General features: G+C 35.3%; 1 protein-coding gene and 7 non-coding genes across 8 annotated transcripts in view; 1 reads left to right on the forward strand and 7 right to left on the reverse strand.

Annotated features, from left to right (window-relative positions):
* LOC126770155 (hemocytin) overlaps positions 1-22187 on the forward strand; it is a 55423-nt gene that overhangs the window by 391 nt on the left and 32845 nt on the right. The window contains exons 2-26 of the mRNA XM_050489347.1: positions 23-208; positions 1362-1408; positions 4266-4425; positions 4739-4962; positions 5538-5729; positions 5800-5840; positions 6031-6224; positions 6825-6979; positions 7536-7675; positions 7848-8010; positions 8509-8633; positions 9563-9629; positions 9725-9826; positions 10106-10231; positions 10516-10624; positions 10727-10922; positions 11286-11478; positions 12295-12383; positions 12469-12688; positions 12938-13108; positions 13404-13540; positions 13871-13989; positions 14428-14578; positions 15111-15289; positions 20281-20461. Coding sequence (XP_050345304.1) covers positions 23-208; positions 1362-1408; positions 4266-4425; positions 4739-4962; positions 5538-5729; positions 5800-5840; positions 6031-6224; positions 6825-6979; positions 7536-7675; positions 7848-8010; positions 8509-8633; positions 9563-9629; positions 9725-9826; positions 10106-10231; positions 10516-10624; positions 10727-10922; positions 11286-11478; positions 12295-12383; positions 12469-12688; positions 12938-13108; positions 13404-13540; positions 13871-13989; positions 14428-14578; positions 15111-15289; positions 20281-20461 — 3667 coding nt within the window. The remainder of the gene's footprint in view (positions 1-22; positions 209-1361; positions 1409-4265; positions 4426-4738; positions 4963-5537; positions 5730-5799; positions 5841-6030; positions 6225-6824; positions 6980-7535; positions 7676-7847; positions 8011-8508; positions 8634-9562; positions 9630-9724; positions 9827-10105; positions 10232-10515; positions 10625-10726; positions 10923-11285; positions 11479-12294; positions 12384-12468; positions 12689-12937; positions 13109-13403; positions 13541-13870; positions 13990-14427; positions 14579-15110; positions 15290-20280; positions 20462-22187) is intronic.
* Trnaa-agc (transfer RNA alanine (anticodon AGC)) lies at positions 15762-15834 on the reverse strand. Its single transcript has one exon. It is a non-coding gene; the product is annotated as a tRNA-Ala (tRNA).
* On the reverse strand, positions 15914-15986 carry Trnaa-agc (transfer RNA alanine (anticodon AGC)). Its single transcript has one exon. It is a non-coding gene; the product is annotated as a tRNA-Ala (tRNA).
* Trnaa-agc (transfer RNA alanine (anticodon AGC)) lies at positions 16066-16138 on the reverse strand. The gene has a single exon. It is a non-coding gene; the product is annotated as a tRNA-Ala (tRNA).
* Trnaa-agc (transfer RNA alanine (anticodon AGC)) lies at positions 18509-18581 on the reverse strand. Its single transcript has one exon. It is a non-coding gene; the product is annotated as a tRNA-Ala (tRNA).
* On the reverse strand, positions 18668-18740 carry Trnaa-agc (transfer RNA alanine (anticodon AGC)). The gene has a single exon. It is a non-coding gene; the product is annotated as a tRNA-Ala (tRNA).
* Positions 21169-21241, reverse strand: Trnaa-agc (transfer RNA alanine (anticodon AGC)). Its single transcript has one exon. It is a non-coding gene; the product is annotated as a tRNA-Ala (tRNA).
* On the reverse strand, positions 21320-21392 carry Trnaa-agc (transfer RNA alanine (anticodon AGC)). The gene has a single exon. It is a non-coding gene; the product is annotated as a tRNA-Ala (tRNA).

The raw sequence follows: 22187 nt of genomic DNA on the forward strand, positions 1-22187 counted from the left end.
GCATTTTTTATTATATCAACAGACAATCCGATGTCCAGGCTCCGGAGTATGTACCGGCGTATTTGAAAAACCAAAGGTTTACGAAAACAAACTATCCTAGAAAAACCTATTCAGGGCGGAAGACCATGTACTCTGGTACGAAGACCGGTTACGGAGGCACAAAAACTGGTTTTGCTGAAAGGAGAACTTGGCATTCTTCAGGCACAGGGTAAGTAGACAAAATAAGTTTTACTCTTAAAAATATCGTAAACCTAGTGTGTAGTTGTTAGTGTTCTTGTCTGTTACATGTGAAATTAATTTGGGTTCATAATTGTTCGGTTGCGAAGGAAAACACGAAACAAAAATTTGACAATTTACTTTTACCTGAACTATGTTAATGTAAAAGATATTATATTAAGAATAGTGATTGAGAGCCGTACTTATAAACGTTACTTAACGGCTTTTTAGTTAAACATTGATTTCGCTCTTTTCGTCATTATTGATTTGACATTCGAAAGAGAAGGGACACAGCATCGTTTAACTAATTACTTGCTAATCAATCTTTGTAAGTATACGGCCTAACTTATAAACGTTGTTCGTTGGGGGAGGGGGGGGGGTTGTTAATTGTTACTTAATTTGTACAATATTACATAATCCGAGATGGCCTAGTGGTTAGGACGCGTTAATCTCAACTGATGATCGTGGGTTCAAACCCGGGCAAGCACCACTGAATTTTCATGTGCTTAATTTGTGTTTATAATTCATCTCGTTTGACGGTGAAGGAAAATATCATGAGGAAACCTGCACGTGTCTTATTTCACTGAAATTCTGCCAATCCGTATTTGAGCAGCATGGTTTAATAAGCTCCAACCTCCAACCAAAAAGGAGAGGAGGCCTTAGCTCAACAGTGGGACATTCACAGGCTGTTACTTACTATTACATAAATATTATTAATATGTACAACACAATTAAATTTCATAAGCGAATTGATGTAATATGTGCGGAAGAAGAATTTGCACCAAATATTCATTACATTAATATAGGCATAGTAATTTTTTATGAAATATATAGGCGGGCTTGCAAATGGGCCACCTGATGGATGTGGTCACCGCCGTCCATAAACACTGGCTCTGTAAGAAAGATGATCCATTCTTTACATCACCAATGTGAAATAAGATGATATGTCCTTTGCCTAGTTACCGCCATTTTTCCACGTGTGAAGTTAGAGTTAAATTCTGTACCACTGACAACGTGTATGCAAAATTCCATGTGTTCCGTTGAGTAGTTCAGACTTGAAAGCGTATCAAACAAAAACTCACTTTCGAAATTATAATACTAATTAATTAACATAGTGTTTTTTAAATTTAATCAAATTGTTACAGGCCAACGTACAAAGATTTTTCTAACACCGCTAATCAAGCATATACAGGTATGTATTATTTTTATCGATTTTTCACTCATTTGTAGATGAAACTGCACAGATTGCCTACTACAGATCCGTCTCCTGTGGTCGTAATATAATTAAATCCTCGTTACTCGAGCCCCGAGTCCAGCCAATAAAAAAAAACTATTTTTTCAATTATAAAATTATCAATAGCAACCCCATTGGTACTCCAATTAATTCAAAATCATGTCGTAAAATATAAAATATATATTTTTAGTTAGCTTAAATTAATAGTACCTTATCGAGCTTTTCTCGGCTGTAATCCTGTTATAATTATAGTTTTTTTTTTGTGAAAAAATACCTTTTTTTTATTTAATACACCTAAACATACAAATACAGATAAATTTAACGAGATAAATAAAAAAATTGAGACAAATCGTTAGCCTTTTCCGTGATATACGATATATAGAATTGCTCATTCATTCATTCATATTATGAGATATTATTAAAATTATATAAAATTATAGAAGTAAATAATGTTTATTAAACCAAATCAAAGTATTGCACATATAACGTTGAACATCTTAAGTGAGTTAAGACAATATTACGTAACATTACAATAGGTCTATTATTGTTAGCTTCTATGCTATTATGGCGAAGGACCATTTTGTTAGCTTCGAAGCAGCTTTTGTGGTGGTAAAAATAACGAAGACTTTGGAAATTGAATACTTGTATTAATGATACATAATTATAATAACTGATGTGTGTCGCGCACGCGCGTCGAGACGACAAGTGAAGTTAAGTTGGTAGGCGCGTCCCCGCACCCCGCGATGATAGATAGTGAAGAGCCGCAACATTATTACTTCTATTTTATAGATGTACCTATTGGTACATATTAACTGTAAATAAGTAAATATTTAACTATGCTACCAACACAGATTATAAAATATCAAAAACAAGGGAAGTGAATTTTATTAAATAAATATACTAATTGATAACAAAATATACTTGCACTCTTTTTAAACTATATGTATATATAAATTTACTTTACAAATAAATAAATATATATTAGATACTTACTTACTGTTAGTGTAAATAACTACGTAAGTGTAAAAATAATTACAAACCGTTTATTTTATTAGTATTATTTTCATATTTTTCTTTCGCTACTTGTATAATCACTTATTTACATATAATATAACTTTTAAAGCAATACATTTATAAATAAATAAAATACCTAGAATAGGTACGATTTTTTAGACTCACAGCAGCGTAAGAACAAGTACCTTCTATCAACTGTTGTAATTGTTGTTAGTACAACAATACGTTGCGTAATAGAATTTGTTGTTTTATTATTAAAATTCAAGCCTAGTAAGCTATTCTGTAAGAACAAACTCAAAACTCACCACAGAAAACGGTCGTGCAATGTCAGAAAGTGATAGGCGACATTGACCATAATATTTATAACATTTCAAGAATACACGCACCAAAATAGTATATCACCATAAGTTGGTTGTCAACATTTCAAGGGTGAGTAATGAAGTGAGTTCTTACAGAATAGCACTGAAAATTTCTTCAAAATAATTTCATAGTATTTTTTATTATTTGTAAAAAAAAAAAACAATTATAAGCTTTGTTTAATTATTTACATTACATAAACTCTTAGACATTTATTGTAATAGATAACGCACTTGAGCAAAACATAATACAACTAAAATCTGCTTAAATAAACAAACATGTAATCCACGTTAATGTATTAGAACACAAAAATTTTAATAATTTAACGTTATAATTATATAATAGCAATTATCGTTGACCTTGTAAAGTTATCAACATTGTATTTATAATATTTTAGTACTTAAATCAAATCCTAAAATAATTAGGTTTGCACAATCACACAGCGTAGGAGGAGCTATCTATGCTTTGACGGAAATTAAAAATATGTGACCAGAATTAAAATGACCCAAATGAATTATTAATAGCAATAATAATTATCTATATACATAAAATATACTATTAGGGCCTGGTTAAATATATTTTGATTTATATAGTTAAGTTTTAATAAAAATATTTTTACTAAATTAATCGTTATCTTTTATATGTCAATGATATTTCTCGGTTATAAAATATAAATTTTATAAACGCAGTAAATATTTTATTGTTTTAAATAAGATTTAAGTAAATTAACAGCGAACTGCTAACCAAAAGCCTCTTGCTTTAAAGAGAGCCTGGATCTTATTTTACAACACTCTACCAAAGCCGGTTAGTTAGTTGCGATTTGAACGAAGGCGCTTTTCTTCAATGCCAAAAATTAGATGATTTAAGCACTATTTAAGTAGCTGAGATGGCTTAGAAGTTGATAGTATAGATAGCGTAGTAGTTGATAGTAGTCGGAACGCGTGAACCTTAACCGATGATCGTGGATTCAAGCCTGGGCAAGCACCGCTCATTTGTCATGTGTTTAATTTGTGTTTATAATTCATCTCGTGCTTACAATGAAGGAAAACATCGTGAGGAAACTTGCATGTGTCGAATTTTACTAAAATTCTGCCACGTGTATTCCAAGCGCAACCCGCATTGGAGCAGCGTGGTAGAATAAGCTCCAAACTTTCTCCTCAAAAATGGAGAGGTGGCCTTACCCCAGCAGTGGGACATTCACAGGCTGTTGCTTCACTTTAAAGACGTGAATTCAACTCAGTCCTTGTTCGAATCTGATTCCGTGATCTTTGTTCAAGATCCAAAATCCTCTTGTTCCTGTTCTATTCACTTGGACATCTCGGTTGTTGCTTGTTTGTTTTGCGTAAATATAATGCTAGTTTAATATATTCCTTTTTTAATCGATTCCATACCCCATGATTTTTTTCTTATAAATACATATTTATTTCACTGCATTTTTCCGTAGGTCTTTGTGATATAGAGTGTAAGAACAATGGCATCTGCGTTGATAAGAACGAATGCGCGTGTCCACCGAACTTCCACGGTAAATACTGTGAGTTCGAGAAGAAACCCTGCCTCGTTTACCCACCTTTGCCAATGAACTCGCAAAGAAAATGCTCTTCCGAGTAAGTACAAATAACTAGAGCTGATTCATCTATTAGTCCATGTATAATAATTCCATACACTGGTTTCATGCGTTTATTTAAAAATCTTGTAATATCTCTGAGACTATCGGTAGCGTAAATGACAAATAAATGACTAAAAAAAACGCTAATGTATTCGTTAATATAAAAGCATAGCTAAAGCATGTTCCTTTTGAAACTTATCTATCATTAAGTGAAAATTCCATATCAATCGTATTAGTATTATACGAATCCGGAGTTTTTTTTTAATCATTGTTATATTAGGAGTAAATAAAGAATACCGTGAATTCAACAGACACTGCACAATAACGTGTGTAGAAGGACATAAATTTATCGACGGCTCGACAATAGCAAACATGCGTTGCGTCGAAGGGCAATGGAGACCAACGCGAGCAGATCTGACGTCGATACCAGATTGCCAGCCAGAGTGTGATCCTCCATGTTTGAATGGCGGAGTGTGCCTGTCAGTGAATACGTGCCAGTGTCCTGCAGATTATAGAGGACCACAGTGCCAATACTGTAAGTCAATTATTTAATTTATTTATAAACTTTTTTGTACACAAACTCTTTTAGTCAATCTTCGAGGCCGAACTTAACTAAAAGAATTTAAAAAATTATGCTACAATATCGTAATTAACATATTACATTATACATTCACATGCTCTATGTTAATGTAAATATATGTTACATATACATTTGTAAATTCAAGTAGTACAATTTATGTGAAATTTAATGTTGTCAAAAATATTTTATGTATACCTAACTTACAGTTCAGTACATACGTATCTGTACAAAAAAACTAATCGGGGCATAGTTTCTTGTGTACAACTTGTAAAAGAAATACTCATTGTGATTCTACATGTGACGCACTTCTTTACGAATACTTTTTTATATTTAGTTACTAAAGACGATATATTAGGATATTCAAGAGAATATGTAGTTAAGACTTCTATCATTCTACTTAACAATCAGCAAATTAAGCGACTGACTTGTTGTTAATGTTTGGTTGGTTGGTTTGATAAAAAATATACATTAAAACAAAACGCTTAGTACTGCATTTGATAGTTAATTTACATTCCTCTAATTAACCTCAGCCGCCAGTGTGTGTGACGTCCGAAAATTGGCATTCAACGGCGGCTACAACTGCTTCGGTGATAGCGAAAAGTTTTCGTGCAAGTTGAATTGCCCAAGCGGAGCCTCGTTTAGCACCCCAGCTGTTGAACTGTACACTTGTCTTTATTCAACTGGAGTCTTCGAGCCACAGCCCATACCGCACTGCGAGTTTAGTGAGTTAAAATCCAATAACTATTGTTTTCTCTAATTGGAAAATGTATAATTAATCTTATCTCCTTTTAGATGAAGTTATCGTGATCACGCCTTCAAACCATCGAAAAATTGTAAGTGGAACTTTTTTAAACTCACAAAGGAGGTTATTATGCTTCTGTTAGCTTAAATATTAACCTTATTTGTGTACCTTATAATTCTGTAATTTTTGCCGGTTCTTCGCTTGTTCTCGCTTCAGTGGAAAATTTTAATATTATTTTTACATAATTCGTGAATACTAATTTAAAAACTTTCTCATTTCAGCCGACTCTATCTCAAGTACATTCACAAAATTCTACTGATACTACCCCTTATGAGATAACAACTCAAAGTGCAGGAAAATACGGTGGCTACAACAAGCCTGTTACTATCGTAGTACAAGACTTTACTCCTAAAGGTGGTAGTTGCTTGACCTGGGCTGGCGTCCACTATAAGACATTCGACGGGAAAATATATAGGTACACTCCTCTTATTGTATTTTTTTACTAATAATAAGAAAGCGCCATAAGGACAGCCGCATTTAACGAACGCAGATGTTTAGGGTCAACGATCCTACGCGCTATTCGCTTTATAATTTAAATAAAAGTTTGTAATAATAATAATAAGCCAATCACTACGTATTTTTACTTCTTTCAACAATTAAATAATTCTAATTTAGGATTATCACTTAACAAACTGTATCCCAATCTCTCAGGATTTTATTTTTATAATTTTAAAATTAACATAAAATATAATTAATAATTTTCGAACAGGGTAATCTGACTTTCAAATTTAGTTATCGTTAATACCAATCAGTAGTCAAAGCACTTGAACATCGACTGGATACTGAAGTTTCTGATAGTGTATAGGGTAAAGTACAAAAATTACCAAAAACCCGCACTCCGAGATAAAAAAAATCTGACATCCGGTTTATGAATCTACCGGAAATTTCTGCTAATCTATAGCGAATAGTACAAAATATAAGCGTAATGAAATGTTTTTTTTTTCTTTACGTAAGGATAAATATATTTTGATATATTTTGTGTCGCTAATTCAATAAAATCACCCCCTGTCACCAGTTTCCAATCGCCGTGCAAGCACATTCTTGTTCGAGATAGTACAGAGCATAAATACACAATAGCTATCAGACACCCCGAGTGCGAGAGACAAGGATATTGCCCGGCGGAGATCATTATATACTTGGAGGAGAAGATGTATTCACTAAGTATCGCTGGTGAGGAGAATTTATTAGCTTTCTTAAACGCTCGGTTGCTTTCGATGATAAAAATGGCTTGTTATTCTTTTCGAGCACTTGACTCTCATATTGCGTGATGAATTGTCGGTTTGATATGATATTAAACAAATGACGAATTTTTAAAGCCAATAATATTAAGTTACACATAATATTTAGTGTGCTATTTTAATAATATTTAAAAATATTAGAAAGTTAAAACGCAAAATATAGTTAAAAAATCTGGTTAAATAATACCAACTGATAAGGTTATATTATTACAGTTTAATGAAATAATTTACTTATTTCATGACTTTACAAGCGTAAGCTGTGGGGCGCGTCTTCGTGAATTGAACTAATTATAGGATTTAAGCTAATGGAGGTTGCGTCATAAAAAACAAAACCTTTATACGCTTAGAAGTAAATTCACAAATATTTATTTTACGAATTATTGCGCTAGAAAGATTTAATAAATCGAGTTTTTATTTTCATAAATAAATAGAATGTCAGTTTTATAATGAAATTGTAATAATTTTTTATAATTGTATTTTTATAACAGAAGACGGGTCTGTGATATTCCGGAACAGCAAACGCATGATCCCGATGCCTGCCTTCCTACCCGGTATCAGGGTGTCGATGCCCAGCGACCAGGTTCTCGTCAACCTCGACGTTGGTGTTACTCTCAAATGGGATACTAATGTAAGTATCTGCGCTGTGCTACAAAAATATCTTTAATTAACCACGTGATTCATTTTTATTTACGCATTATTAAAATTTAAAATTGATTAACTTTATATATGTAAATCTTTCGTCGTCAACACGGTTTGTCTACGTGTTTGCACAAAATTGCCATTTCTATTCTCCATTCTAGGACCTAGTAATAGTTGAAGGGTCAGTTCTGTTATGGAACAAAACGGAAGGTCTTTGCGGGACTCTCGATGGCAATCCAGAAAACGACATGACAACAAAGGAAGGAAATATTGCACAGACTAAATCTGTTATGATTGCTTCATGGGAGCTAAATAAAATTGGGGGTAAGTGAAAGTATACGTCGAATGGGCATTTAAATGAAAAAAAAAAATTTTATATAATCTGTCAAAGATCTATTGTTTTATATGATTTGTTCTTTTGTTGTTTGTTTTACCTAATTTGTTCTTAGACGATAGAATAACTTATAACTGAGGGTAGGGATAAGTTTCAAAAAGTTTAGATAAAAAACTATTAATTTAATTTCTTGTGAAGCTTTCAAAACTATTAAAAGTGGTATACGGAATATATAAAATAATAAACTTTATTAAGTATATATTTTTTATTTATTTATGGACTATATTGTTTATAATGAAAAGATTAAAAGTCTTATTTATGTTTGATATGAAAATATGTTTTTTTTTATTTTATATTGTATGAAGTTTGACTATAATTCAACCACTTTACTACAAATCTATTAAGCAAAATATTTTATAAGCAAATAATGATTATTTATATATTTTCTTTCTCACTTTTTTAATGTATAAAAAAATAAATATTTGCAGACATATGTGACAGTAGTCCGACTGATGTGAGCGCGTGCCACTCCAAGTCCAACGAGGATATGAAGAATGCTCTAAAGTTCTGTAGCAAAGTCTTCAGTAAGGATAAGTTCAGAAAGTGTTCGAAGGTTAGTTAATTTAGCATATCTATCTATCTACCTATGTTTTTGTTAATAACGATGAAATAAACTGCTTTTTTTGTAATATATATAATAAACCACTTATATATTATTTACTAAACACGTTTTAAGTAAACCTGGTGAGCTTCACTCAGATTAAGGGTCAATAACTTTATGAGTATTATCAGCTAATAAAATCGTAAGCTGATATGAATTTTAATTTATACGTCTCAATTTTGCTCTGTTATACACCTAATAGTTATTATCATAAACTAAAAATACCATAGACTAAAAAATCAAAATTCAGCGAAATGAAACTCGATGGCTCTTCGAGTATATTCTTCAGATTTGCACTCAGCTTTTAAAAGCTTTTGAGACGTGAACTTACAAAAGCTTCAGAGAGAAGTATTCAACGTGGTCTATATTCTGAAGAGTAATGGATGACGAACAGTAATGGTCCTACTAGACACAGTTAATAATAATAGTGCAATAAGTAGTTTTTTTTTATAGTATAGGTAGGCGGACGAGGATATGGGCCACCTTGTAGTAAGTGGTCACCGATGCCCATAGAAATTGGCATTATAAGTAATGTTAACCATCGCTTACATCGCCAATGCGAACCAACCTTGGGAACTAAGATGTTATGTCCCTTGTGCCTGTAATTACACTGGCTCACTCACCCTTCAAACCGGAACAAAACAATACCAAGTACTGCTGTTTTACGGTAGAATATCTGATGAGTGGGTGGTACCTACCCAGACGAGCTTGCACAAAGCTCAGCTACCTGCACAGCCACCTGCTAAGCAGTTGTAAAGCAAATATTATAAACCATAGTGTGATATAGTGTTCAGAATTCGACGTAGCGTATGTTAGCGTTAAACGCGCGGCGTTATTATATTTTTGCATTTTAGTTATATATAACGCGAATCTGTTTTTAGGCTATGGACGTGTCGCAACTGCTGGAAGTATGTCAATGGGACTACTGTGCTTGTACTACGAGCTTGAGTCAGTATCAACAATAATTTTAATAAATAAATCATAAACCTTCAATTTAAATAAAATTTTGATCCATTAAAAATCTTTAATCTATATTTTTTAAGGCCCAGAGGAGTGCGCTTGCAGGACAGTTTCAGTATATGCCAAAGAGTGTCTCAGACATGGTGTCCAAGAAATGAGAGCCTGGCGGGACTCTGAGACATGCCGTAAGTAATATATACCTGCACTTATATGTATATATATATATATATATATATATATATATATATATATTTATTTATTTATTTATTTATTTATTTCAAATTAATTAAAGTAAAGTTCAACTCGGCGTTACGAGAATTCAATATCACATGAGTGCAATGCAATCGAAAAAAGCCACACGTGTACTTGGCGCGCTATAATTTTTTTAATTATATGATGCAAATAACACCAAATTCATTAAGAAATGCTAGTTTCAATATCAGATCAATTTTTTTTTAATCCAGCGATGAAATGTCCGGAGGGCAAGATCTACAAGTCGTGTGGATCAGACACGCAGCCCAGCTGCACCTTGCCCGAAGTGACACCCAAGGACAACGCCACCTGTGTGGAAGGATGCTTCTGTCCTGAAGGTATGTAAAGTAAAGTAAGAGCCTGTAAATATCTCACTTATTGGCTAAAGACACACACATGTGCCAGAATTTCAGTAAAACTTGACACATACAGGATTCTTCGCGATGTTTTGTTACACCGCCGAGTACGAAATGAATTGTGAATGAATAAACACAAATTAAGCACATGAAAATTCAGTGCTTGCTTGGGTTTGAAACTACAATCATCTTGTCATCTCGAAATATAATATTACCTATACATGTAAATATTTCATAAGCCTTAACACAAATATTTGCTCACTCAGGTCTTCTGCTGGAGAGCGGTCGCTGCGTGCCGAAGAGCGATTGTCCATGTCGAGTGAGGAACCAAGCCTTCCCGCCTGGTACTGTTATACCCAAAGGCTGCAACACCTGGTACTTCACCTTGTCAATCCATGCATACGATTGAATATATTTTTAATATGATGCTATAATAAGAAACTTACCAAATTCAAGAAATAATCTTATATTTTCCAGTAAATGTGAAGCTGGCGAATGGACTTGCACCCAAGTACCTTGCGGTGCCCGCTGCGGTGCAGTGGGTGATCCCCATTACACCACGTTCGACGGACTACGATACAACTTCATGGGACACTGCACTTATACGCTGATGAAATCTGCAAACATTACCATCGACGTGGAGAACGTTGCATGTTCTGGAGCAATCACTGAGGTACGAGGAGTTTATTGACGTATCTTCGTGAAACATGACTATGTCTTGAATTAATTAAAGTATTATATATTTTACGTAATAAGTAGCATATAAGTCATTTATCTGCTAAGAAAACCGCTTAAGTTCGATAGTTTGGAAATCGGTCAAAAATTTTATATAGGTTAGATAATAATTGGAGATATAATAATAAATATAATTGACTTAATATGTAGTTAATATTATTTATTTAAAATTGGACAATTTTTCTTTCTCTTGTCTCTCTTCCTTATACAAAATCAATAGTTACTCCATTTTAGATATTTTAAAAATCCAAATTATTAAATAAATAAATAAATCAAATTAATTTCAATCGTATTTTCTCAGGCAATGAATTTAGCTCCTTATAAAGGCGAGGGTAAGCCCTCTTGCACAAAAGCAGTGAACCTCGAGTACAACGGAGCCAACATCCATCTCAAACAAGGAGGGTTCATACTTGTGAACGGAAAGGAAGTCAACTCACTGCCCGTTAACGTCGGAGACATCAGGATTCGTGCTGCGTCCTCTCTCTTCATTATTAGTAAGTAATTGGATAAATAAAAAAGAAACGGAAGTTCTGGTTTTTCTGGAGATACCGTTTACTGGTGGTAGAGCTTTGTGCAAGCTCGTCTGGGTAGGTACCACCCACTCATCAGATATTCTACCGCAAAACAGCAGTACTTGGTATTGTTTTGTTCCGGTTTGAAGGGTGAGTGAGCCAGTGTAATTACAGGTACAAGGGACATAACATCTTAGTTCCCAAGGTTGGTTCGCATTGGCGATGTAAGCGATGGTTAACATTACTTACAATGCCAATTTCTATGGACGTTGGTGACCACTTACTACAAGGTGGCCCATAGGCTCGTCCGCCATCCTATTCTATAAAAAAAATTTACTGTTGTAGCTCCGTTATTCGTCTAGCCCTTATTTTCTACCACTACTAAAAAGGATATTTTATTAAACGAAATTTCCATTCCACATCACACATTTCATTCACACATTTATGTGTAAGGAATTCATTACTTAGTTAGTCTCGTGGCAATCTTGTAGGGCTGTGGATCCCGAGGCCTTGGATATAAATTCCTATCGGGTTTATAAAAAAAATCTATTGGGTTTTCTGTCAAGAAAATCTAAGTATCAGCCCGAAGTTTAAAAGTTGCAGCAATGTTAACAACCCCGTGCCTCGAAAAACATGTAAAGCCGTTGGCCTTAAGCCTGAATTTACCGGTCGTGTCGGATAATCATTGAATTATGTGAGTGAGGCAATAGTAGACAGTGCACAGCCAATTAAGAATGGACGCTATGGCATCGTATAAGGTCTGTGACAAAACCATTTTAACATGAACTTTACTTCCAGTTCAACTGCCTATCAAGGTAGATCTTTGGTGGGATGGAAACACGAGAGTATTCGTCGATGTGCCACCCTCGTTCCACGAACAAACGAAGGTAAAAACTAAAAATAAATTAGATATAATTACTTCCTTAACTTAAAAATCTGCATATTAAATGTAAATAACTCCAATATGTTTAGGGCCTCTGCGGAACTTTCAATTTGAACCAAAAAGACGACTTCTTAACACCTGAAGGGGACGTGGAGCAATCAGCTCTCGCGTTCGCCAACAAATGGAAGACCAGGGAGTTCTGTGACGATGTCATCACCAAGGAACCGGAGCACCCATGTAAAGCCAATATCGAGAACAAGGAATCTGCTGAGAAGTATTGTAGCAAGTTGAAAAGCAAGTTGTTCGAATGTAAGTTTAGATAAGTTTTCAGTAATTTAAATATAATTACAAAAGTAAGTATGTCTCACTGATACGGAAACACCTCGACTTCACTGTAACCGTAAGAAGGATTCAAAGACTTTTTCTACGCTGATTCGATGCAGATAGACGAAAATAGTTCTCTCATAATATCTTTAATATCTTCCGTCACAATCTAACTTTGTCGAACAAACATATTAGTTTAGTGTCGGTAAATTAACGTAAGCGCTCCGCCCCCAGCGTGCCACTGGTTCGTGGACGTGCAGCCGTACTACGAGGACTGCCTGTACGACATGTGCGCGTGCGCGGGCGACGTGTCGCGCTGCCTGTGCCCCGTGCTCGGCGACTACGGCGCCGCCTGCGCGCGCAGCGGCGCGCTCGTGCACTGGCGGTACAGCGTCGCCGAGTGCGGTCAGTGCGCACGATACGTCCCGCCGGCAGTCTCCTAGTCGAATGCATAAATTTTTAATTTTACAATCCTTAAATTCAATTCTGCAATTCAGTATGAAAATTTTAAAAATATATATCCATGTATGCTATTTACATCAGTTTTATTCGTGTATTACTTATGAAAATAATATGCCTCGACAATCAGCGTTTTTATTAAATATAAGCTTCGGTGGTATTTAATGCCAAAATGCAATTTTATTTCTATTTCAAATTAATCGTAAATAAACCGGTGTGAAAGTTTATATATTTTCATCAGAATTGCAATGCAGCGGCGGCCAGGAGTACACGGTGTGCGCCGACAGCTGCCTGCGCACGTGCGCGGACGTGGCGCTGTCGGCCGCCGGCGCGTGCCGGCCGGCGTGCGTGGAGGGCTGCGCGTGCCCCGCGGGGCAGGTAGTGCAGCGCGGTCCTTGACTTGCCTGTTCTTACGTTTGATAGTCAGTCACGTCTTGACAGATTCTAATGAAAGTTAAGAAGAATGTCACATAATTAATACGACACATTATATTACTAATTGAAGAAGAAGTATATTTTATATAACGCCTAGTGAAGCGAGTCGATACAATCTTATAGATATATATCTTCTAAAGAAACGCTTTCTTAAATGCACGTATTTTAGATTTATCTCTGACAAGTGCAAGTTTTGTGAAGACCTCAGGACGAAATTGTAAATATACTGCCTGGAATGCCTGATTTCGTTCTCAGCCATAATGTCTCCTTTAGGTGCTGGATAACAACAACGTGTGCGTGCCTGTCGCCCTGTGTCCGTGTTACCACAAGGGAATGGAGTTCAAACCTGGCTATAAGGAAGTGCGCGCTGGCAAGCGGGAACGTGATTTATGGTAAATTCAGTATCATTTATGGTTTACCAAAACTTTAGATAATAGTTCATTGCTGTGCTAATTAATATCTTTGAGAGAATATACCAACAGAAAGAATCGATGTACTATGTACATCAAAATAGTATGTGCAATGGAATATCTAATTTGCCATTCTTCATTTATATACTTGATGGGAGGACTTTGTGCAAGTCTGTCTGAGTAGGTACCACCCACTCAGATATTCCACTGCTAAACAAAAGTACTTAGTACTGTTGTGTTTCAGTTTAAAGGATGAGTGCGCCAGTGCATATAGCGATATGAAATGCGATGTGAAAAACTTTTACGCAGCCAATGTCTATGGGCTATTATAACAACTCACCATCCAGTGGCCGATGTTAGCCCGTTCGGCTACCTATTCAATAATCCTCCTAAAAATACACAAGTGATGCCGTATTCCAGCACCTGCGTGGGCGCCCGCTGGGCCTGCTCGCCGGCCAGCGCGGAGCAGGTGCTGAGCTACCCGCCCGCCGAGGACCTGCGCAGCGCCTGCAGCGCCGCCGACCACAAGGAGTTCACCACCTGCGAAACCAAGGAGCCGCTCACCTGCAAGGTCGAGACAAGATTTTCATATTTTGACCATAACAAACACCATAACAATTTTATCTTTTTTACTATATATTCTTGAATACATCCGCGTAAACAATTTATTATAATTCAAAATGTATTTGTCAATAAAGATAATGAGTAAATATATATACATGAAGTTGGTAGCAAAAGTAACGCAAATCAAACATTCGGGTTGCTCTGGCCACTCCAGCACATTCGATGTAATATATTAAATCTTTAAAGTCCATATTGTCCTAATATTTATTATTTTTGAAATAAAGCAATACTTTCGAATGTAACTAAATTATTTATAGCTATTCATTACGTAACGGTTTGAAATATTCACTCCTGCACCACTCTTTTAAAAATTAAGCTGATAATTTTTTTTTTAAATTTGGAAATCTTTGCATATTAATTATAAATTGCATATGAAAAAAAAAATTTATTTCAAGCAGAATTAGAATTATTTAACTTAAATATTAATGCGTAACGTTTAAGTTTTTAAATAATAAATGTAATATTATGATCCCCAATAGAATATGCACCTCCCACAAACGGTGACATCGCAAGAGTGCCGTCCAGGATGTCAGTGCAAGAAGGGCTATGTACTCGAAGCAACGACCAAAAAGTGTGTGGTACCAACCGACTGTCCTTGCCACCACGGTGGTCAGAGTTATCCGGATGGTCACACGATGCAAGAAGAATGTAATACATGGTCAGTATAAACTCAAAGGGTTCCTTTTAAAATAAATTGTTGTAATCGTAAGCAAAATAATTCTCTCTAATTCCTGCTTCCCCCTTCCTTCATAAGTCTACGCGTGCTGGCTCTCAACCGCCTAACTGTGACATCAATTCCATCGCGCACAAAGAAATTTGGCAACTCCTTTCTTTGTCGCACTTCCAAAAAATGGAATTGTTGCCCTCCTCTTACAACCCGGTTTCCTTCAAACGAGTGCAGAACATTCTTTCCGACTGTACTGGCCGTCGCCGCGTTTCGACTCAACTACCACTTACCATCAGGTGGAGTAGAGTCATTTGAAACATTACCTTAAATAATTTATTTTTAATTTAAATGTGATATTATATTCGAAATAAAATTGTACGGACATTAATTTAATTAAGGCTATTTTAAAGACTATAATGGCCTAAACTTAGGAGTTAAATTTTATTCCAAAAATATTCTCTTTTGGAGGCGCCGGGTATCGATCCCGGTACCTCTCGCATGCTAAGCGAGCGCTCTACCATCTGAGCTACGCCCCCGGTTATAAATGTCTCGTAATAAATCATTCTCTTCATAGAAGCCTTAAATATTTCTTGTAAATTGTAAAAATAATGATTCTGGAGGCGCCGGGTATCGATCCCGGTACCTCTCGCATGCTAAGCGAGCGCTCTACCATCTGAGCTACGCCCCCGGTTATAAATGTCTCGTAATAAATCATTCTCTTCATAGAAGCCTTAAATATTTCTTGTAAATTGTAAAAATAATGATTCTGGAGGCGCCGGGTATCGATCCCGGTACCTCTCGCATGCTAAGCGAGCGCTCTACCATCTGAGCTACGCCCCCGTTGTTTCTCAATACGAACTAACAACTATACTTGTTAATTGAAAGTGTAATTACAATGCGTGTTGCGTTGTCATTGCGTACGTGACGGTAGCGCCTTTCACTTATCTGTATCAAGAACAAAATTGTGCTGCTTATCGACGAACAGTTGCACAAGACAATATAGTTGTTGGTTAATTTAAAAAATAAATCAGGATATCCCAGACCAAATCAATACTTTTTGCGATTGTTTTTACAAAAACCGTTTTTATTGAAACTTTGATTTATCATTTTTAAATATGATGAGAACTTTAAAATAAAACATCGGTCCCTATTATGTGATAGCTCGTCGAAAACAGACTTCAATAAATATCATATCCCAAAGAAAGTAACGGGTGTGCGGAATTTAAAAAAATATATTTTCTATAATAGATTTCAGAAACAAGATGTTTTATACTTATAGGCGATAGGGCTTTGTGTGAGCTTGTCTGGGTAACCATCACTTATTCGATCGCAGTACATAGTATTGTAGTGTTCCGGTATGGGTGAGTGAGTTAGTGGAAGGAACAAGGGACATATGTCTTAGCTCCCAAGGTTGGTGGCGTATGGACGATGTCTATGGGCGGTGACCACTTAAACTCTGGCGGTTCATTAGCCTGTTTTAAAAAAATAATAATAAACGAGTCTGACACTCGACTCTCAGACATCATGTCATAATGAGATAATATATTATAAAAAAAAGGAAAAAATTAAATCATTGCTTTCCATCGTTAGTAAATAAAGTAGTCTTACTCCTTTTATGAAGGAGGTTTTTGGACCGTATTCCACCACGCAACACCAATGCGAGTTAGTAGGTAAACATCCGACGCATTTAAGCACCCTTAAGTTTCCGTTTACCGTCATCGCTGAGTACAAGATCAATTATAAACAAATTAAGCAAATTAAATTTCAATGGGTAATAACGATAATTTGAATCCGCAATTTTTGATTTAGAATCATACCATTTAACCACAAAGCCATCCCGGCTCTTATTAATGCTTATTTTGAAATCATACTAAATTGTTACTTTGTTAGATCCCTATGCAGAACAAATTATTATCAATACGTGATTCTTTGAAATTTATATCAATCAAAAAATACTGTGCTATAGATGTGGATATTTCTAGAACTATCCAGAAAACCGTTTTTTTCTATATAGAAATAGATATGCACGAAACACATATCAGGACACACGTGATCGCTGCATAAGCATGCGTAGTTTCAATCTCTGCGTTCTATTAGTTTCTATGTTAGATCAATATAATTTTATAATAATATATTTTAAATTAATTACGGCCTTACTCTGAAACACTGCAATCTCTCTTTCTATCATTATTGATTTGACATTCGAAAGAAGAAGACACGGCATTGTTTAAGTAATCACTCGCTAAGCAACGTTTATAAATAAGTAATTTTTCAAGTCCAGCTATGCTTATCCTTGCATCACAATTGTGTCGTGTACATGTAACAGTTAGAAGTTTTTGTTTTTTATTTATTTAATCTTAATAAACATAAGCATACATATTCCTAATTTTATTATATTTTGTTAGATACTATATATAAAATAATATATAAATTTATAATCATTTTCAAAAACAGCATGTCATTATACATACTGACGGGCTGGTTGGCGTAGTTGGTAGATACTTGCCTTTCACGTCGAAGGTTGTGGGTTCGATTCCTACCCATGACAGAAATTTGTCTGCATAAACATGTCTGTTTGTCCTGAGTCTGAGTGTAATTATTTATATAAGTATGTATTTACAAAAGAAAAGTAGTATATGTAGTATATCAGTTGTCTGGTTTCCATAGTAGAAGCTCTGCTTAATTTGGGATCAGATGGCCGTGTGTGAATAATTTCCCAGGATATTATTATTACCATATTACACAATACTATTATATATGTACTTACATATAAATTCTTATGTATCTTTTTGCTTAAGTTACGTTTTCATGTCTACACCGCTAGGTCCTTGGATAATCGTATGTTATTTATATATATATACGTCCAAAAGTACATAGACAAAGTGTACAGTAATCAATGAGTGGTAATATAAAAGTAATGTTCGAAAAATCCTTATAAATCCCACTGCTGGGCAAATGTCACCTCTCACGTATAAAGTGTGAAGCTTTCGCTACATGAGTTGAAGAACAAGGAGTAAAACAGAGGATAGAAATTTTTCTGATAACAATTTAATTAATTATTGAAACTAAGAGACGTCTGATATAAATTCTAGTACTTTGAGAAATGTATTATATGTGTAAAGTAAAAAAGAATATCATGACGTCATATTTAATAAACTTCAGAGCAAATATTACTTTTTAGCTTTTAAAATTATTCCAAAATAATGATTCTGGAGGCGCCGGGTATCGATCCCGGTACCTCTCGCATGCTAAGCGAGCGCTCTACCATCTGAGCTACGCCCCCGTTAATATTTAAGTTTAAAAATAGTCTACTTGTTGCCACTTTTTTAATCTTTTAAAATTATCGCAGAATTAAAAAAATATCGATCCTGGAGGCGCCGGGTATCGATCCCGGTACCTCTCGCATGCTAAGCGAGCGCTCTACCATCTGAGCTACGCCCCCGTTGGTGTAATCGTTAAATATATCGAACAAATTCAAATTGTTACGAAATTATTTTAATAAAACGTACTGAAGGATACATGCGTAACTAGATCACCTTTCACCGAATAAATAAAGGCAGTATTCTATAAAGTTATATCTTCGCTTTCGAAAAGCTTAGCTTTCGTCTTGATTTAAACAAAAAATAACCTATACCTTACTTTATCTAATTAATATATTATTTAATTATATTTAGTTATTTAGTATTAACAATTCTTATTACGACCCACTGCTTACTATGTCTCATCTTTATAATGACAGTGATTCCCAAACAAATAACATTTATGTATGTCTATTGTAATTTTAAGCACCTAAATTGTATACAGATTAGTATAGCTTATTTTTAATTATGAGCCGTCTCTCAGATAGAACACGTAAATCTTAGCGAGATGACGGTCTCATGTTATGCACACCATAAATAAATAAAATAAAAGTTATCTAAAATACCCCGAATGGTTTATTAGATAGGATACGATAAAGATTGCGGGTTTACACCCGGACAAGCACTGTGTTTTTATGTGCTTAATTTTCCATCACCGAAATAACACATGATTGTATATGACACAAAAATATGACACAAAAATAACACATTATTGATAATCAATCATATTTTTAATTTTCCATCATCGAAATAACACATGATTGATTATCAGTAACAGCCTGTAAATGTCCCACTGCTGGGCTAAGGCCTCCTCTCTCTTTTTTTTTTTTTGAGGAGGTTTGGAGCTTATTCCACCACTCTGCTCCAGTGCGGGTTGGTGGAATACACATGTGGCAGAATTTCGATGAAATTAGACACATGCAGGTTTCCTACGATGTTTTCCTTCACCGAAAAGCACGAGATGAATTATAAACAGAAATTAAGCACATGTAAATTCAGAGGTGCTTGCCCGGGTTTGAACCCACGTTCATCGGTTAAGATTCACGCGTTCTTACCACTGGGCCATCTCGGCTTGATTATCAATCATGTGTTAATTTTGTGACGGATGGCATTCTAGTACATTTGTATAAATCTACACTAAATTAGCTTGGGCTTATAAACTCCATACCTTCTTCATAATGAAGCTCTTTGCGCGGCACTGAGTCAGTTTCCGGTAGGAGCATTATTTCGGTTGTATGTAATTTAAAAACGTTGATATCTTCTTAATTATTAATTCTAATGACCAAGTGTAAAGACAATTTTAATTTGTATCAAATACAACGTGACAAACATATTTATCTATATAAAGAATTCGAGAAAAAAAATATACAAATTATATATATATATATATATAAGCCATCATCGCTCAATGTTCTTTCTATTAGTGAAAACCGTATCAAAATCCGTTGCGTTGCTTAGAAGGTATTAGCGGATATACAGAACGAGCAACTTAAAGACTTCGTTTTATATTATATTTAAATATAGATAGATAAAAATTAAATGTCAAAAAATATATTGACCGTTTTATGTTTGATTATTTTTCTATTGTATTAGTTTTTACTATAATATATCCTTTTTTATCAGTGAATGTAAAAGCGGGAAATGGTCGTGTACCGACCGGAAGTGTGCAGGAGTGTGCGGCGCGTGGGGCGACTCACACGTGACAACCTTCGATGGGCAGAGTTATGACTTCGAAGGCGTCTGCACTTATCTCCTCGCTAAAGGAACTGCGGATGGAAAAGACGGCTTTAGTGTTGAAATGCAAGTAAGTGATGATGGTGATATTCTTATGATCAATTGCGGTCACGACGACCGCTCTCATAAGACACTAGTCAACTGCACAGGAGACGTTATAGTGCCGAAGTATTTGTGCAAACCCAGGTGTATTTTCTATTATATTATATGTTTTCTCATAACCCAATGGGATGGACCCGACAAGAACGGAAAAAAATTAGGCTCAGGACCAACGACGTTATGTGCTTTCAAGATCAAGATCCAAGCCAAGATCCTATGCTGTTTACTGAGATAATCCTGATAGGAGAACCCAATATTTACTAGCTCGTTCCAGAGTTTAAGCCCAGGACCGTGGGCTCTGCACCCTTATAGCGAGCGAGACTGCGAGGTAGTGAATAAGGAGTGTTTCTCAAGTGATTTCGGTGCATAGGTACCAGGAAGTACCTGGTAACAAGTGTGAGGCTCATTGCGAATTAGGTTAGATTATTGTGGAATTACGATTTTGTTTTTATGTGATTTGTATTTTTTATTGCAATAATATTTATTACAGTTAATATTATATTTTAACTAGGCTTATAGCTTTGATTGAAACATTACCTTAAATAATTTATTCTCAATTTAAATGTGATATTATATTCGAAATAAAATTGAACGGACATTAATTTAATTCAGGCTTTTTTAAAGACTATAATGGCCTAAACTTAGAAGTTTAAATTTTATTCCAAAAATATTCTCTTTTGGAGGCGCCGGGTATCGATCCCGGTACCTCTCGCATGCTAAGCGAGCGCTCTACCATCTGAGCTACGCCCCCGGTTATAAATGTCTCGTAATAAATCGTTCTCTTAACAGAAGCCTTAAATATTTTTTATATATTGTAAAAAAATGATTCTGGAGGCGCCGGGTATCGATCCCGGTACCTCTCGCATGCTAAGCGAGCGCTCTACCATCTGAGCTACGCCCCCTGTATACTATAAGACCAAATAGCAAGTACTGTATCGTTTTCTTAAATATAAGAAATATGGCTGGCAATGACATTCCATACGTGACAATAACGCATTTAACGCATTAAAAATTTCAACAAAAGTTAAGAAATGTATACAGGATGGCAGGTTAGGTACCACCCACTCATCGGATATTCAACCGTAAAACAGCAGTACTTGTTATTGTTGTGTTCCGGTTTGAAGGATGAGTGAGCCAGTGTAATTACACACACAAGGGACATAACATCTTAGTTCCCAAAGTTAGTGGTGCATTGGCGATGTAAGCGATGGTTAACATTTCTTACAATGCCAATGTCTATGGGCGTTGGTGATGGTGTTGGTCCACATACCATCAGGAGGCCCGCCAACCTACTCTAAAAAAAGTCTACAATCATCATCTTATTTCCCAAGGTTGGAGTATGTGTTGGGTGCATTATATAGGAGGCTCAGTGGGCACTGTAACTTGCTGCTGATTATCGGAAGTTTGATTTCAACTTAAGACATATTTGTACATGCCATGACCCATTCAGACTACTTAGTTTTAGCTAGCATTTAGTCTGTAGCTTTTAGGCAAAAAATAATTAGGATATTAATTAGTGAGAAAGTCCCTGACTGACTATTACTGTAGTAACTCTAGTGATACTGGCCATTTTGTGGATTTTTTTAAGCCTTTAGACAGCACTTATTTAGGAACTTTTACTTTACGGCCCGTATTGTTTCTTCCATGTTATATCTTATGTGACGTTAAATATTTAATTATGTTTCTAAAGTTCTCAA

This window comes from Nymphalis io, chromosome 8 (genome assembly GCF_905147045.1).
Source record: "Nymphalis io chromosome 8, ilAglIoxx1.1, whole genome shotgun sequence".
In the NCBI taxonomy this organism is placed as follows: domain Eukaryota; kingdom Metazoa; phylum Arthropoda; class Insecta; order Lepidoptera; family Nymphalidae; genus Nymphalis; species Nymphalis io.